Below are 19,195 nucleotides of genomic sequence, written 5' to 3'. Positions count from 1 at the left end.
TTTTTTTTAAACTTGCAATGTTTGTCTTTATTTTGTTCTTTATATTTTCAAAGTGAAAAGAAATAGTATTGAGTCAATTTCTTTTTGTTTTTTTAAATATTTGTTCTATGTATTTACAAGCCTTAAAGTTGCTCTAAAGATTTCCAGAATATTAAGAGTACTTTTCTCAGGGTAGCACTTTTTTTTTTTTAAACAATTCTTGGAGTTCTGTGGTCCACAGCATTTCCTTCTGTTTCAATGTTATGTATGTTTTGATTACTATTGTGATTTTTTAAGTTTTCTGAAGCAAGCTGAGAGGCAGGCAGAAAGATTTGATGCCAAAAAAAAAAATCTTTCTTACCTTGTTCACCCCAAACTTTCTCAAATCTGGACTAAATGCTATACCTTAAAACAAACATGAGGTGCATCTTGAAGGGGAGGGAAATTTATTTCTCTGCTTTTCTATTATACAAGTTGTTTACAGAAACTGCAAATTAAAAAATTACACTGGCATTTGCAGTCCTTAAAATAAATTAAAAGTTCTCAACTTTTTTTTTTTTTTTTGCTAAACATTTTTTTTAGTCCTTGTTTAAAAAGAAAAGATTAAAACAGAAAATATTTTCTATAAATAATACATGTATTTTGGTTTTAGTGCTCCCGCCCTAAGGTTTGAAGTTTACTTTTTTCCAGTACCTTTTTCCTCCATGATCACCTTTTTTTCTCTTTCCCCTCTCCCACTCGTGCACACGTGGGGGTTTCTGCGAGAATTGGCCTTGCTGCACTGTGATTGGCGAAGACGTGAAACTTTTTAAAAAAATACTTAAATTGTTTGTTTCCTTTTGTGTATTTGAAGTTTTAGTTATCCTCAGACTCCTCTTCTGCTTCCCGCAGCCACGTGAAGAATGCCGTGACAGATTTCAGGGCCACGCCCTTCCCATTCTGCTCTGCAGGGTCCTTGCTGCTCTCCCATTTGTAGAAGGCATCCTCGGAGATCACCTCCTCATCATACAGGCAATCAAAAAACATTCGCAGCAAATCTGCAAGGAGGTGAAAATAAACTATAAGCTTTGGGACACTGTAGTTATGAGGAAAAGAATGTATTTCAAAATAATGAATGACTGAATAAATGTGCATTAATTCCCCCAGAAAAAAGCAATAATGACAATTCACCATACTTGCTCTTGACAGTATAAACAGCCCAACAACTTGTTCAAAGGAGAGGAAAAAAATATTGAAGCAGTCTAAATTATTTTTTATTCCTATTATTTTGTTCAATTTGAACTTCCTTTCTTTTTCCTTTTTTTTTTTTTTTTTTTGAGAGACAATCTTGTTCTGTCCCCAGGTTGGAGTGCAGTGGTGTGATCTTGGCTCACTGCAACCTCCACCTTGTGGGTTTAAGCAACTTTCCTGCCTCAGCCTCCCAAGTACCTGGGATTACAGGCACCCGCCACCACGGTCAGCTAATTTTTGTATTTTAAGTAGAGACGGGGTTTCACCATATTGGCCAGGCTGGTCTCAAACTCCTGATCTCAGGTGATCCACATGCCTCAGCCTTTTTTAAAAGATTTATCTTTGTAATTATATTAGTCAAGCTAATATTATCAAATTATCTGATTCACGGTAGATTGACTCTTCAATTATACTATAAGGATAATTTGCTTTGATCTTTTCCTTTATCTCCCAGAGTGATTCAGCAGGACTAGGGAAGAAGGAATTTTACAAAAGCAAAACTAAGGAAGTACCAAAGAACTACTTGAGTGCTCTCTCTCATAGCTATGTACTGCCCACTTTAACAAATTCCAACTGAATTTTCAAGATGTAATAAAAATCACTAGTTAACACTGAGTATCACTAAGACTTAAGTGTACAGGTTACTTTGTTTCATTAGCCAAGAATTAATCATAACACTTAACTAAAAACGATTCTGAAACTCCTTAGTAAATATACCATGGTAAATAAACTATACTTAGGGTCTTTGTTGGGTGTCTAAAGATTCTAGAGTATCATCCTCAACATCATTAACCATCTTCATGCCCTAGACCTGTGATGTCCAATATGGAAGCTACTAGCCAAACATGGCTATTTAAATTTAAAGTCAATAATTCAGTTCCTAAGTCACAACAGACACATTTAAGTATAGAACTGCCACATGTGGCTCATGGTTACCATACTCAATGGTATGAATATACTTCCATCATTGTAGAAAGTTTTGTTAGGCCTGCCCTGGAATGGGGATGAAATAACCTAATCTAAATAGTTTTCTTGTTGTGATCTTTTCATACAAGCATATAACAAATTCTTTTTTTTTTGGATGGAGTCTTGCTCTGTTGCCCAGGCTGGAGTGCAGTGGCACAATCTTGGCTCACTGCAAACTCCGCCTCCCAGGTTCAAGTGATTCTCTTGCCTCAGCTTCCCGAGTAGCTGGGACTACAGGCACACGCCACCTAGCCCATTTTTGTATTTTTTTTTTTTTTTTTTTTTGAGACAGTCTCACTCTGTCGCCAGGCTGGAGTGCAGTGGCGTGATCTTGGATCACTGTAACCTCCGCCTCCTGTGTTCAAGCGGTTCTCCTGCTTCAGCCTACCAAGTAGCTGGCATTACAGACGCGTGCCACCACACCCGGCTAATGTTTTGTATTTTTAGTGGAGACGGGGTTTCACTGTGTTAGCTAGGATGGTCTCGATCTCCTGACCTCATGATCCATCCGCCTTGGCCTTCCAAAGTGCTGGGATTACAGTCGTGAGCCACTGTGCCTGGCCAATTTCTGTATTTTTAGTAGGGACGGGTTTTCACCATGATGGCCAGGCTGGTCTTGAACTCTTGACCTCAAGTGAGCTGCCCGCCGTGGCCTCCCAAAGTGCTGGGATTACAGGCGCGAGCTACTGCACCCGGCCAAATTCAGATTTATTAAAGTTAGTTATATGAGTTTTTGTTATTAGTGATTCTTTTATTGTCCAATGTTCAAACCCTAAATCATCTCTAAGTCCTGGCTTGGATAAATCTCACTCATTGGTTGGATTAACTGTAACATGAGATAAACTTACTGGCAGGTTGATCGAGTTTTACTATCGATGCTTGTAGTGCATAAAGTGCTTGCAGTTCCTTCTCTGTATCTGAGTCTAGGTACTTGAGTAAGATCGGCACTCTCTGCTTGATAACAGCAGTGTCCACTCTGAAGGTAGAAGAGTCGGCTAAAGATGATAGAAGAACTAGGAATTACATTTAAGGAGTTAACATAGAATTATCTTTAATTTTCTTTCTTTCTTTTTTCTTTTTTTTTTGTGAGACAGAGTCTCGCTCTATCGCCCAGGCTGGAGTGCAGTGGCATGATCTCAGCTCACTGCAACCTCTGTCTCCCAGGTTCAAGCGATTATCCTGTCTCAGCCTCCCAAGTTGCTGGGACTACAGGTGCTTGCCACCACGCCTGACTGATCTTTTTGTGTATTTTTAGCAGAGATGGGGCTTCACAATGTTGGTCAGGCTTGTCTCGAACTCCTGACCTCAGGCGATCCACCTGCCTCAGCCTCCCAAACTGCTTGGATTACAGGCATGAGCCACCACTCCTGGCCTCTTTCTTCTTCTTCTTAATTTTTAGTTTTTTAAATAATAGAGACAAGGTCTCACTATATTGCCCAAGTTGGTCTTGAACTCCTGGGCTCAAGCAATCCTTCTGCCTTGGCCTCCCAAAATGGTAGGATTACAGGCATGAGCCACTGCACTTGGCTCATTTTCAATTTTCTGAGTACAAAGGACCCATATGGCTCTACAAGAGAAGAGGAGGCAAGAAGGTCTAAGGCAAATATTTTGAAATCCAAAATGCTCTGAAATTATTAATGAGACATTCTCTCACAAATAATAAAAAACATGGAGGGGGATGTATTTTGAATGCTGGTTTCCCTCGGGGTAGCATACCCAATTATCTTTAATTATAATGAAACGGTGACAGTGGTTTTATGACAAACTACAAAAGCAAAATTAATCAAATGTCTTACCATAAAAAAAGGTAAGTGAGGTGATAGATATGTTAATTAATTTGATTCATTCATTCCACATTGGACACATATATCAAAACATCACATTGTACCCCATAAACATATACAATCATAATTTGTCAATCAAAAATAAGTGAAACATAGAGTAGGAATTTCAAGTGAGTACTTAAAAAAAGCAACATAAAAAAAGCAACATTAGAAAAGGAAATTAAAGTGACACTTAATACAAATCTTTTCAGAAGGGTAAAATAATTGGAACCATTTTGTTATTACTAGGATAAAAATTAACTGTGGCAGTGGCAGATAGCATACCTAAGCCAGGCCTTTTGAGGGAAAGGAATGATAAAAAGGGGCTGAGAAATGAAAAGCATCCTCAGTGTGAAGACACATAAGGGCTTATATTATCTGTAAGTTATCACTAAGACACAATTTTGTTTTCAAAAGCAGACTTTGTGCTGGGCCTCATGGCTCATGCCTGTAATTCCAGCTACTCAAGAGGCTAAGGCGATAGGATCCCTTAAGCCCAGGAGTTCTGGTCCAGCCTGGGCAACATAGTGACCCCCACCATCTCAAGAAAACAAAAACCAACAGCTTTTGGACTTCCCAACTCGAATTTTAAAACATGAAAGTCTTATGATGGTTCTATGGATACTGAAAATGATTTTTAAAAATTTCATGAAGACTTTCTACTTAGCTTTGTTATTTATCTCATTAAAGAACACTGAAAATAAAGTCATTGTAAATCTTAAATTACAATTCTGAAGCTATATTAAGTGGCAGGAAGCTGTCTTCAAAAATAATACAGACAGACTTGAAATTCTGAGACATCTTTTGTGCTGATGAATTTTTTTTCTCACTCCAGTGACAGAAGTATGAATTTCTATCTGAAACTAAAGACATGTCTTCATTGAATAATGTTAAATATTGTATACAGCTTGGAATATTTAGGATTTCTACTGATCCTAATCCTATCAATATTAATAATTCATAAACCAGTAAAAGTGTCTTATCATATAAAATAAAGTCAATGAAGAACAGGACAAACTGTTGGTATTTTTTTCTTCATATATGTACTTATATAAAATGACTTTTTTGATGAGAATAACCCTATACTGATAATTAGATTAAGAATATTCAACCCATTCATTGTAATTCATGATTGGAAGGAGGCGGCAGCCCTGAATGTTAGAGGTGAAAAGATAAAGAAAAAGCTACACACAATGTAGTAAAAAACAACCCAAGGAGCATGCAAGGCATGTGGTAGCTGGTTAGATCTGGGTTCTCTGTAGGCGGAAGAGCTATTTGTCTCCATGCTTGAGACAACCAGGCATCACAGACAGAAAGGACAGTGCACAGAAAAGTGAGCTACATAGGTCAAGTTTTGAAAACAATGTAACATCAAACTGTATGCTTAGTAGTTGACATAATGGGGATTTCAGATGTTACGAGCTGCCTTCAGAAATGTTACTTACCTATAATAGCTGCTTTACAAACAGCAGTCATTAAAGCTCTAAGGAATGTAGGTGAACTCATCTGGCTTTCGTCTAGATTAGCCTGAAGTCAAAAAGAAATAAAACAATTAAAGATAACCTTGCTTAGCCAGGCACAGAGGATCACGCCTGTAATCCCAACACTTTGGGAGGCCGAGACAGGAGGATCACTTGAGGCTAGGAGTTGAGACCAGTCTGGGCAATATAGTGAGACCCTATCTCTACAAAAGCAAAACAAAACAAAACAAAAAACCCTGGTATTGTGGCACATGCCTGTGCCTCTGTTCCCAGCTACCTGGGAGACTAAGGTGGGAGGACTGCTTGATCCCAAGAGTTTGAGGCTGCAGTAAGCTATGACTGCACCACTGTACTACAGCATGGGTGACAGAGCAAGACCTAGTCTCAAGAAAACAAAAAACAGGCCCATTGCAGTGGCTCATGCCTGTAATTCCAGCGCTTTGGGAGGCTGAAGAGGACGGATCACCTGAGGTCAGGAGTTCGAGACCAGCCTGGCCAATATGATGAAACCGTGTCTCTACTAAAAACACAAAAATCAGCCAGGCATGGTGGCAGGCAGAGGTTGAGGCAGGAGAATCATTTGAACCTGGGAGGTGGAGGCTGCAGTGAGCCAAAATTGCACCACTGTACTCCAGACTGGGCGATAAGAGCAAAACTCCATCTCAAAAAAGACCGAAAAACAAAAAAAGATATCCTTGCACACCAGACAAATTATCCTCCTGAAAATCAGGACCAATCTGGCACTAAGAACAACAGATGAGTCACTTTTTTTTGTTTTTTGAGACAGAGTCTCACACTGTCACGCAGGCTGGAGTGCAGTGGTGCGATCTCAGCTCACTGCAACCTCTGCCTCCCAGGTTCAAGCGATTCTCCTGCCTCAGCCTCCCGAGTAGCTGGGACTACAGGCGCCTGCCACCACGCCCAGCTAATTTTTTAGTACTTTTAGTACAGACGTTACACTATGTTGGCCAGGCTAGTCTCAAACTCCTGACCTTGTGATCTGCCCACCTTGGCCTCTCAAAGTGCTGGGATTACAGGCATGAGCCATCACGTCCGGACCACATGAGTCACATTTTTGCACATTCTTGCTAAAATTAAATATCCAATTCATTGAAAAATAATTTGGCTATTGCCAGTTCTATATGCAAATATTTGAATTAAGAGTATTTACTTTTCAGGGTCCTCCCCACGGCCTATCCGCTACTCGTTCAATTATACAGTGTTAAGTACTTGTACATTTGGAAGTACAACCACTTAAAAACATATTTTATTCACCAATAAATAATCCATATTAAGATAATCTACTCAATCTATGAAAGAATGACACCACAACTGCAGTGTATTTTAATGACTGCTTACTCAGAAGCATGTAACTATTTTTACATGTGCCAATACTGCTTTTTCATCTGAATTTTAATGTGAATTAAAGTTAATCTCAAGCATTACTTAACCCCTTTAAGTGGTGAGAAAAATATTACTCTTTTCTAAGGATGGCAAAACAAAAGCATTTAAAAACTAATCATTAAGGTTAAAAACTCATGAAGTGAACAGATAGGTAAGCGAATTAAGGGGATCCCACAAGAATCTTTCCTTAGAGATATCAGGGAAGGTGACATAGTCTTTATACCTCTACCCAATCAAAGATCTGTTCATCATTCGCTTTGTCCTCAATAATGAGTTTCTCGAGTCGCTTATACAGCTCTTCGGCAGACAATTCTTTCTTTGAAAGTGCTTCAGAGGAACAGGGACTGTCAGACTCTATGAAGTCCAACTTCTGAAACATAAAAGGAGGAACATATTAATATATTAATATAATTCTATGTTATTATCATCCTGAGAGAAGAACAAAGTCATAGGTTATGTCTTCTATTTTACACGGAATCAGAATGATCAGCAGAGGCTATTTTATGTTTGTAGTTGTTTCTTTTTTGAGACAGGGTCTTGCTCTGTCACCCAGGCTGGAGTTTGGCTCACTGCAACTTCCACATCACGGGCTCAAGCAATCCTCCCACCTCAGCCTCCTGAATAGCTGGGACTCCAGACCTGCACTACCACAGTTGGCTATTTTTTTGTATTTTTAGTAGAGAAGGGGTCTCGCCATGTTGCCCAGGCTGGTCTTGAGCTCCTGAGCTCAAGCAATCCGCCCTCCTTGGCCTCCCAAAGTACTGGGATTACAGGCACGACTCACCACGCCCAACCTGTTTGTATTATAGTTTTGAAAGACTGTAGTCCACTATCCTTCTGAATATTTTTCCAACTTCTCATACTGTGTATCTTAAAAAGGAAGGAAATAAACCCCCTATAATTATCTCTAGGCTATGGTTACATGCAAATAATCTTGAGCTTCAATCTTCCCCTTAGCTGCAACATAGCTCTTTAAGGCAGGATAGGAGCCCTAGAAAAGGGTAAAGTTTCACTCCCTTTCTGCAACCTATGGTTTAACATTAGTATTGGTACTCAGCAAACTCGATAGGTTAATATTAGGTTAATATTAAACCTATAGTTTAATATTAGTATTGGTATCAAAACTCGATAGTTTTGGCTTTGTTAAGTTATGGCCATTTTGAATATAGGTGTGAGAAATGATGCTGTAATTGTTTAGCACGTAGATACATAGTTTTAAAAAATCTATAATCAGTCTGGATGCAGTGGCTCATGCCATTAATTCCAGCACTTTGGGAGGCCAAGGCAGGAGAAGTGTATGAGTCCAGGAGTTTGAGACCAGCCTGGGCAACATGGCAAAACCCCGTCTCTACCAAAACAAATACCAAAATTAGCCAGGTGTTGTGGCGTGTTGTCCCAGCTATTCAGGAGGCTGAGATGGGAGGATTGCTTGAGCATGGGAGGTTGAGGCTGCAGTGAGCTGTCACTGCATTGCAGCCTGGCAGTAGGGTGAGATCCTGTCTCAAAAAGAAAAAAAAAATCTATAATCAAAATTATTCATAATTTTCAAGGGACTAAAGAAATGAGGTATGTACGTATGCCTTGCTTCATGTGGCTTCTTTACACAAAAACCATAAAGATGAATATACTAAGGATTACTCACATTAGGTTTTCTCTAATACCCTTGAATACTCTGGTATAGTCCTGTACCCTATCCCCAATCCACAAAGTGAAAACCACTGTCTTGAATTCTGTCATCTGATTGTTCCATTTCTACCACTTATGTAGCATCTCTAAATGATACTTCCCAATAAGGTTTTATTATTTATTTATTTTTGACTTGAGGTCTCATGTTGCTAGGTTGGACTTGAACTCTGGGACTCAAAGATCCTCCTGCCTCAGCCTCCCGAGCAGCTGAGACTACAGTGTGTACCACTGCACCCAGTTCCATAAGGTTTTAGAAACGTGGCTCAATATTACAAACAGTTTTTCTGATTCAGTATTGGTTAACTACATATCCAATCCATGATGCTCCAATATATGCAAAAAACCACAACATTAAGGCCATAAGCTCTTTAAGCTTTATCTTTAAGTCAAGATACAGGCCAAGTTTTTTTCAACCTCATTTTTCAAACTATACTCTAAACACTTTTATATATTCATTTTATTATGTATATATTATTTTGCCTTTTTTTCTTTTAAACTGAAAGAAAAAAAATATTTATTTATTTAGACACAGTCTTCCTCTTTCACCCAGGTTACAGTGCAATGGCACTAGCACAGCTCACTGCAGCCTTGACCTCTGATTGCTTTTTTTTTCTTTTAAACTGAAGTCTCATATTTATTTATTTATTTAGACAGGGTCTTGCTCTTTTGCCCAGGTTACAGTGCAGTGGCACTACCATGGCTCACCGTAGCCTTGACCTCCCAGGCCAAGTGATCCTTAGCCAACTAATGCAGGAACAAAAAATCAAATACTGCGTGTTCTCACTCATAGGTGGGAGCTAAATGGTGACAACACATGGACACATAGAGTGGAACAACACACACGAACCTATCAGAGGGCAGAGGTTGGGAGGAGGGAGAAGATCAGGGAAAATAATAGGTACTAGGCTTAATACCTGGATGACAAAATAATCTGTACAACAAACCCTCTTGACACAAGTTTACCTATATAACAAACCTGCAAATGTACCCCGACCTTAAAATAAAAGTTAAATTTAAGGAAAAAGAGGAGTCAGGGAGAGGGAGTGGAGGAGGAGGAAAGAGGAGAGAGGGGAGAGGAGAGGAGAGAGATAAGAGAAAGAGAGAGAGACAGAGAGAGAGAGAGAGATACTATTGATGGCAGTGGCTGCTGCCATTACGCTGGCTGCAGGAGGGAGGCGCAGCTGGTGCTGTACACTGCATGGAGCTGGTGGGAGCCCTGTCCCTTCTGAGTTGGGATGGGAGCTGCGTGTGCTACTGCAGCCACCCAAACCACAGCTGTAGACCCAGGCCTCCTGCTCTATGGAACAGGCAGAAGCCCTGCCCTCCTAGAGTCACCCAAACTGCAGCTATGGATCCGAGCCTCTCTGTGCTCTTGGGGGATCAGGGAACAGGCAGGATCTCCCCTCCTGGGTGCTGTCACAGCTGCCTGACCCGCGGCTGCAGACCTGCGCCTCCCGTTCCACAAAGCAGGCAGGAGACGGGACAAGGGAGAGCCCTGCCTCTTCTGAGTTGGTGGGGTGGGAGCTCTGGGGTGCAGCTGTGGCTGCCTCCCAGGCATGCAGGAACCTGGGCATCTCCGCAGTCTGCACTCTCAGGTGCCCCAGGAAGGACCCCCTGTCCCTGCAGGCTCAGGGGTGTCTGCTCTCTGATCTTGGAGTGGGGTTGGGACCAAGCCCCAGGGCCATGAATGGCAGCAGGAGGCAGACAGAGTCCCGGGTAGAAGGGGGCAGGGTCCCCAGTAAGGCCCCACCCTCAGGCCAGGGAGGAACTAAAGGCTGGGGTGCCAGTCCAGCAGACTGGAGTGGGGCATCATGGTGCCTCTTCCAGGCCCAACCATGGCTGCCTATGGACCAGTCGCCATGCATTTCCTCCCCTCTGAGGTATAAAAGCCCTGGGCTTAGCCAGAGCAGGGCAGAAGATGGCCAGAGGACAAAGAGGGCAGAGAGATGATGGGAGGACCAGCTGCAGAGAAGAATGCCTTCTCTGCTGAGAGCTACAGAGATGACCTGCCAGCAGAGAGGAGCTACCCTCTCCACTGAGAGCCTCAGAGACGTGCAGAAATGTCCAAATGACCTGCCTGTGGAGAGGAGCTATCCTCTCCAGAGCCGTGATGGCAGATTACAGGCACGTGGGATCACAGGCGTGTGCTACCACACCCAGCTAATTTTTGTATTTTTATTAGAGACGAGGTTTCACCATGTTGGCCAGGCTGGTCTCGAACTCCTGACCTCGTGATCCGCTACCCACTCCTCTGAGCTGTTCTAACACTAAAACTCCTCTTCACCCTTCACTTGTTTGCATACCTCATTCTTCCTGGACACAGGACGAGAACTCAGGCAAAGGTGCCATGGTCACAGAGGTTTCTGGCCAAAAAAATCAACACCCCAGAGATCCCATAACACTACTGCTTAAATACTTTGATAGTTACAGCCCTAAAAGCTACTTTAGTTGGAAAGGATTGAAATAACAGCCAGCCCCAGCACTGGCCTCTCAGTCAACTGCCAGGCAGATTAAAAGACACAACGCCAATCCTTGGAAAATGAAGTCCTTATTATTCAACCTGGCACCAGCAAGCTGCACCAGAAATGGTGTGATGCCAATTTCCTAGCGGTCTGCCACAGGGCTGGGTGCTGGTAGGTTCTATGCAAAATTCCTAAATTCACTGAAATTTATCAGACTCTTTTCATCATGCATTTCCCTGGTGTTGATAATGCATGTATTTAACCAGACTCCACAGTTCCAAAACAGTTGGCTTTAACAGATCTTGCCAGTTCAATAGTTGTGTCAGTGGAGGGACTGAATCCTGGAGCTTCACCACCTTCCCTATTACGTATACTTCCCTATTATGTATACTTCACCATCTTCCCTATTATGTATACTTCACCATCTTCCCTATTATGTATACATCAATTTTCAAATATTAAACCCACCTTACATTTCTGGGATAAACCTTACATCGTTATTATTATTATTATTATTATTTTTTTTTTTTTTTCCTGATACAGAGTCTTCCTCTGTCACCCAGAGCTGGAGTGCAGTAATGTGATCTTGGCTCACTGCAACCTCTGCCTCCTGGGTTCAAGCAATTCTCCTGCCTTAGCCTCCCGAGTAGCTGGGATTACAGGCACGTGCTATCACACCCGGCTAATTTTTGTATTTTTAGTAGAGACAGGGTTTCACCATGTTGGCCAGGCTGGTCTCGAACTCCTGACCTCGTGATCTGCCCACCTCGGCCTCCCAAAGTGCTGGGATTACAGGCGTGAGCCACCATGCCCAGCCAATCCTACCTTATTATAATGTGTTACTCTTATTATATATTGTTGGATTTGATTTTCTAAAATTGTATTGGGAATTTTTTCTCAATTTTTTTTATTATACTTTAAGTTCTAGGGTACATGTGCACAACGTGCAGGTTTGTTACATATGTATACCTGTGCCGTGTTGGTGTGCTGCATCCACCAACTCGTCAGCACCCATCAACTCGTCATTGTAAATGTAAATGCAAATTACATTGTAGATGTAAATATCACGTATAACTCCCTGTGCCATCTCTCCCCTCCCCCTCCCCATAATAGGCCCCAGTGTGTGATGTTCCCCCTCCAGAGTCTAAGTGATCTCATTGTTCAATTTCTCAATGTTCATGAGATTATATTGCTCTACAGATTTTTGAAATGTCTTTGGTTTTGGTATCAGACTAATGCTGGCCTTATAGAAGTACCTGCTCCTCTTCAATATTCTGAATAGTTGTACAACTCTTTTGTTAAATGGGTATTATTTCCGCTTTGAATGTTTGGTAGAGTTTACCAGTGAAACCATTTAAGCCTGGACTTGTTTTGTGGGAATACTTTTAACTATGAATTCAATTTCTTTAATAGATATGCAGGTTATCCATCTCTTGAGACAGCTCTAGTAGTCTGTATCTTTTAAGAAATTTGTGGCTGAGCGCAGCAGCTCACCCTTGTAATCCCAGCACTTTGGGAAGCCGAGGCAGGCGGATCACCTGAGGTCAGGAGTTCGACACTAGCCTGACCAACATGGAGAAACCCCATCTCTACAAAAAATACAAAATTAGCCAGGCGTGGTGGCACATGCCTGTAATCCCAGCTACTTGGGAGGCTGAAGCAGGAGAATCACTTATGTTCTCCTGAGGTTATGGTGAGCCAAGATCATGCCATTGCACTCCAGCCTGGGCAACAAGAGCAAAACTCTGTCTCAAAAAAAAAAAAAAAAAAAAAAGAAAGAAAAATGTGTTCATTTCAACTAGTTCAACTACATCGATGTATTCAACTAGAGTTACTTCTTTTTGAAGACAGGGTCTCACTCTGCTATCTAGGCTGGAGTGTAGTGACAGGATTACAGCTCACTGTAGCCTTGACCTCCCAGGCTCAATCAATCCTCCCACCTCAGCCTCTTGAGTAGCTATGATTACAGGCATGTACCACCATGCCTGGCTTATTTTTGTACTTTTTGTAGAGATGGGATTTTACCATGTTGCCCAGGTTGGTCTTGAACTCCTAGGCTCAAGCAATTTGAGCCTTGGCCTCTCAAAGTGCTGGAATTACAGGCATGAGCCACCATGCCTGGCTGATGTATTTATTGACATAAAGATTATTCATAAAATTTCCTCACCCACTTTTATGTACAGAATCTGTGTTGATGTTACCGCTTTCATTCCAGATATCAGCAATATGTACCTTCTTTTTTTTTTTTTTTTTTTTTTTTTTTGAGACAGAGTCTGGCTCTGCCGCCCAGGCTGGAGTGCAGTGGCCGGATCTCAGCTCACTGCAAGCTCCGCCTCCCGGGTTCACGCCATTCTCCTGCCTCAGCCTCCCGAGTAGCTGGAACTACAGGCGCCCGCCACCTCGCCCGGCTAATGTTTTGTATTTTTAGTAGAGACGGGGTTTCACCGTGTTAGCCAGGATGGTCTCGATCTCCTGACCTCGTGATCCACCCGTCTCGGCCTCCCAAAGTGCTGGGATTACAGGCTTGAGCCACCGCGCCCGGCCTGTACCTTCTTTTTAAACTTTTTTTCCTGATCAATCTTGCTAGAGGTATCACTTTTATCTTCTCAAAGTACAGGCTTTTTTTTTCTTTCCGAGACGGAGTCTCGCCCTTTTGTCCAGGCTGGAGTGCAATGGCGCAATCTCAGCTCACTGTAACTTCCGCCTCCCGGAGAACCAGCTTTTGATTTCACTGGTTTTTCTCTAAAAAGTCTTCTATTTCATTGATTTCTGATAAAATGTTTATTATTTCCTTTATTCTATTTACTTGGAGCTTCATTTGCTCTTATTGTTCTAATGTCTTTCTTTCTTTTGTTTCTGTTTTTTTTTTTTTGGTTGTAGGGTCTTGCTGTGTTGCCTGGGCTGGTCTCTCAAGGTCCTGGGCTCAAGCAATCCTCCTGCCTTGGCCTCCCAAAGTGTTGGGATTATAGGCATGAGCCGTTGTGTCCGGCCTTATTTTTCTAATTTCTTAAGGCTGAAGCTGAGGTTATTGACCTTTCTTCTTTTCTAAATATCAATGACATGTTGTGTTTTCGTTTTCATTCAGTTAAAAATGTTTTTTACTATCCTTTTTCATTGCTTCTTTGACCCATGTGTATTTAGAAGTATGTTGTTAAGTTTCTTAGTGTGCATTGCCCTAATTCTTAAAGGTTAGATTAGCTGCACAGGCAATTCTAAATTTACTGTTCGTTTCTCAGCACTGTGAGATTATTCTACCATCTTCTGGCTTTCATGGTTCCTATTGCAAAGTCTATTTTTTTGTGTATTTTTTTTTTGAGGGGGAGGCAGATAGGTAATGTGCTTCTTCTTTCCAGTTTCTTTAAAATCTTTCATTTGTCTTTGGTATTATGCAGTTTCACTAAAATATAATTATCCTGTATGGCATATATGGACTTTCATTATAGATTTGTATATTTTATCACTTCTAGAAGTCTCAGCCACTGTCTCTTCAAATATTGCCTCTTCTCCATTCAGGCTAATTTTCCTTCTGGGACTCCAATTAAGATAGTTTAGATGGTCTCTCATTCTTTCCTCCAAATCTCCTAACGTATCAACATATCTTAGATAGCTACCTACAGATTTTGGGGTGTGTGTGTGTGTGTGTGTGGCTTTTGTTTATTTGTTTTTTGTTTTGTTTTTTTTTGACAGGCTCTCGCTTTGTCTCTCAGGTTGGAGTGCAGTGGTGTGATCATATCTCACTGCAGCCTTAAACTCACAGGTTCTAGTGATCCTTCTGCCTCAGTCTCTTGAGTAGCTTAGGACTACAGGTGCACCAATACACCCAGCTAATATTTTTTTTTTTTTTTGAGACGGAGTCTCGCTCTGTCGTCCAGGCTGGAGTGCAGTGGAGTGATCTCGGCTCACTGCAAGCTCCGCCTCCCGGGTTCATGCCATTCTCCTGCCTCAGCCTCCTGAGTAGCTGGACTACAGGCACCCATCACCACGCCCGGCTAATTTTTTTTTTCTGTATTTTAGTAGAGACGGGTTTTCACCGTGTTAGCCAGGATGGTCTCGATCTCCTGACCTCATGATCCGCCTGTCTCGGCCTCCCAAAGTGCTGGGATTATAGGCGTGAGCCACTGCGCCAGGCCCCGCTAATTTTTTTTTAGTAGAGACAGGTCTCACTATGTTGTCCAGGCTGATCTCCAACTCCTGGCTTCAAGAGATTCTCTTGCCTCAGCCTCCCAAAGTGCTAGGATTATAGGCATGAGCCACTGCACCCAACCTTTTTTTTTTTTTTTTTCCAAATCTCTTTAACCATTTTGACTAGTCTCTTGTTTGCTCATTTTTGTGATTTCTTCTCTTTAATATGGTATTGTTTTATATTCTGAATGATAATTCCATTACCTCAAGTCCATGGGATCTAAATCTACTACTTATTGTCTGTTTACTTTTATCTTTACTTCTTTAATTGTATGCTAAATGAACACCAGTGTCAACTCATATATTTAGATAACTTGTATTTGTAGAAAATAAGGGGACCTAAGTTGAGGATGTTTCTCCAAAGAGCATTTTGATTTGCTTCTTCTGGGAGCCAAGGTAATACTGAACTGGGACTAAGTCAACTTTTTCCATGACATCTGACATCATTTGTAATAGTATCTTCCCATTGGGCTATGTGTCCTTTGGGCAAGATGCCTTTCACATGTAATTACTATTCATAGTTCAGGTTTCATCTCTGGCTTTTCCCCCTCATTAATTCTTTTTGTCCCTTTGAAGGAAATTACTTCCACCTCTTCTGAGTCCAGCAACACATCAGAAGTTATGCTTCACGCAGGTTCTTATTGCTGTGGCAAGAAAGTTCTTCAGTGTTCTAGACTACAACCAAAAAGAAAGCTAATGTGCATAGCAACCTAATATAATGTCTTTATCCAGAACAATATACTTATTTTAAAGTCATTTTCAGATTGCATTCTTGTTCTCTTTTTATCTACGGTGATTTTTTCTTCTCCTTATTCCTGATTTTGTTGGCTGTCTTAGCTTTAGTTTTCCTCATGAGTTTTAAGATTTCGATTTTCAGTAACGTTTTGAGAGAGTTTTGTTTTCTTTCTGTTACTTTTCTTGATCTAATTTGTTTTATGGTTACCTCAATCTAACAGCCTACAAATCCTCCTGTAGGACCAGATTATACTGACCATGGGGTCTTCTGTTTTGTAGATTTCTGGATTTAGTTACCAAGTCAGTAGGCGGGATAGCTAAGTATAAGGGTATAAGACTTATAGCCTGGGTCTTATACCCTGAGTATAAGACTGTGTCTACTTCCTTGCACTTATTTACCTGTGCAGTTTCAAGTTATAAGCTTGTCTCTAATCTTCCACCTTATAATAACAAGTCTCCATTCCCCACAGAATAACTTCTGGCTGCTTCTGCCTGCCATCAGACCCAGAAATCAGGAGACAGCTTTGGCTCTGTCACCCTGCTTTACTTGTCAACTTCATTTCTGCTTCCTGGAGCTTGTTTTTCTACAGGTTGCTAAGTCTTTTACATTTTCTTCTTTTAAACATCAATCATCTGATGACCACACAGTTGCAGAGTGGCTTTAAAAGCATGAACTTGGCCGGGCGCGGTGGCTCAAGCCTGTAATCCCAGCACTTTGGGAGGCCGAGGCGGGCGGATCACGAGGTCAGGAGATCGAGACCATCCTGGCTGACACGGTGAAACCCCGTCTCTACTAAAAAATACAAAAAACTAGCCGGGCGAGGTGGCGGGTGCCTGTAGTCCCAGCTACTGGGGAGGCTGAGGCAGGAGAATTGCGTGAACCTGGGAGGCGGAGCCTGCAGTGAGCTGAGATCCGGCCACTGCACTCCAGCCTGGGCGGCAGAGCAAGACTGCGTCTCAAAAAAAAAAAAAAAAAAAAAAAAAAAAAGCATGAACTTAAAATGACATCTTTACCAAAATTCCTATTTTGATGTAATTTTAATGACTGGAATACGAAGGCAATTACCTTCATTTCCTCTATGAAACAGATCAACTATCAAACAGCAAAAGGTAAGCCTTGTTCTTACCTGCTCCAAAAGAAAATTATGTACATCTTCTCCTTCTGGTAAAAAGTCCTTCCAGCTGAGGTCAGCCTCCCTCCATAAGGCTCCCACTTTCTTATGGCTCTAAAATAGAGATAAATTCAATCCATTTACTTTCACAGTGGAAGAAGAAATAGAAAAAAAAAAAAAAGATTTGCCTGAAGTCAAAGAGTGCAAAACCCAAAAAGCTAAAAAATCAAAACTTTTCCAGTGGGGCATGGTGGTGTACACCTGTAGTCCTAGCTACTTGGGAGGCTGAGGTGGGAAGATAGCTTTCACCCAGGAGTGTGCGTCTAGACCAGGCAACACACACAGCAAGACCCGTCTCAAAAACAAACTTTTCCTCGCTGATAAAAAGTTAATCTCTTAAGACCTGTGACTTTCAAACTATGTCTGAATGCATATAAATATAATGGTGAATAATTGAAGTACAGCTGCTTAAGGTTAAATACTTTATTTATGAGGTGACTAATCTGGGGAGCTACAAGCTGGTTATTTGGGGTTTATAAATATAAACATCAAAAAAAGTCCAATACATAGAGTTTATAAATTCCACACTGTGTCTTTTCGTAGATAGCTCTGTATGTATCTGCTATTAAAGCCATTCGAGAAGCCTCACTAGAATCCCTCTTTGTAATAGATCACAGCGATGCTGCCTGATACAAGGAGGCTTAAGGCAGCTGTTGTTCCTGAACCAGGAATGAGAAGTGTTTCAAGGGCAAGAAGCACAAGGTTGAGCCCAAGAGAGACAATAAAGAAGAGCTGTTGTCAGGTAGAAAAACGTGAAGAGGTGCAAGTCCTCTAGCTGGAGAAAGTCACAGTGAAAAGGAAAGTGCCAGGTCTGAGGCTGTGGCTGTCACCTGAGAGGCATATATTAATTACTTCATAGAGTAACTTGTCCAAGGCACAGCTGAAAATATGGTGGAACCAGAATTTGAACCCAGGAATCTAGCTCCAAAGCTTATACTCTATGAGAATTTAGTTTTATTTAGAAGTAGGGTTGTGCTGTTTCTACACATAAAAGTAAGAATGTGAGTTTTATTTTTAGTTATTATTATTAATTTTTGAGACAGAGTCTCTTTCTGTAGCTCAGGTTGAAACGCAGTGGCACGATCTCAGCTCACTCCAACCTCCACCTCCCAGATTCAAGTGATTCTCCTGCCTCAGCCTCCCAAGCAGCTGGGATTACAGGTGCCTGCCACCACATCTGGCTAATTTTTGTATTTTTAGTAGAGATGGGATTTCGCCATGTTGGCCAGGCTGGTCTCCAACTCCTGACCTCAAGTGATCCACCCGCCTCGGCCTCCCAAGGTGCTGGGATTACAGGCATGAGCCACTGTGCCGGCCAGAATGTGAGTTTTTGTTCTTGTTTTTTTTTTGAGATGGAGTCTTGCTCTGTTGCCAGGCTGGAGTGCAGTGGCATGATCTTGGCTAACTGCAACCTCCGCCTCCCGGGTTCAAGTGATTCTCCTGCCTCCGCCTCCTGAGTAGCTGGGATTACAGGTGCATGCCACCACGCCCGGCTAATTTTTGTATTTTTAGTAGAGACAGGGTTTCACCATGTTGGCCAGGATGGTCTCGATCTCTTAACCTCGTGATCTGCCCACCTCGGCCTCCCAAAGTGCAGGGATAACAGGCATGAACCACCATGCCTGGCCAGAATGTGAGTTTTAAATAAGGACTAAAGTCAAGTAGGTCAGAGAGGAAGAAATTTTGGACATAAAAACTAGGGTTCAGTAAAAATTTTAGTGCCATTAAGCAAAGAGTAGTATTAACAAATAATCAACAGAACTAGAGACCAGGATATTTAGTGCATCTCTTTATGAATAACTACCACACAAATGGGATACAGAAGGACTTCTGTATCAGAGGGAGGAATGAAACACTGGCTTTAAACGTTAAAATCTATCATCCAATATCTTTGGGTCAGGTGTAAGTCAGAAATCACTCCAGAATCTTCATTTCTGAGTTCTATTTTGTTTTGACATCTCTCGTCCCTCTCATCCTAGACATTTAATTCCCTTTGTGATGCCACGACACTTCCCCAAACCTCTTAGACTTTAACAGAGCACTTTCACACTCTTTTGAAATTATTGGTTTAGATT

General features: G+C 41.6%; 1 protein-coding gene across 50 annotated transcripts in view; it reads right to left on the bottom strand.

Moving 5' to 3' along the window:
• Positions 1-19,195, bottom strand: part of EIF4G3 (eukaryotic translation initiation factor 4 gamma 3) — a 375,324-nt gene continuing 356,129 nt past the window's right edge. For all 50 annotated transcript variants that reach the window (XM_074018065.1, XM_065528583.2, XM_074018064.1 and 47 more), the window contains 5 exons: positions 17,076-17,174; positions 7,107-7,253; positions 5,444-5,525; positions 3,024-3,170; positions 1-1,016 (listed from right to left, as the gene is read on the bottom strand). In XM_074018065.1, the coding sequence (XP_073874166.1) occupies positions 835-1,016; positions 3,024-3,170; positions 5,444-5,525; positions 7,107-7,253; positions 17,076-17,174 (657 nt within the window). In that variant the 3' untranslated portion in view covers positions 1-834. The remainder of the gene's footprint in view (positions 1,017-3,023; positions 3,171-5,443; positions 5,526-7,106; positions 7,254-17,075; positions 17,175-19,195) is intronic.

This window comes from Macaca fascicularis, chromosome 1, assembly GCF_037993035.2.
Source record: "Macaca fascicularis isolate 582-1 chromosome 1, T2T-MFA8v1.1".
NCBI lineage: Eukaryota > Metazoa > Chordata > Mammalia > Primates > Cercopithecidae > Macaca > Macaca fascicularis.
This window is presented reverse-complemented; position numbering and strand designations above follow the sequence as displayed.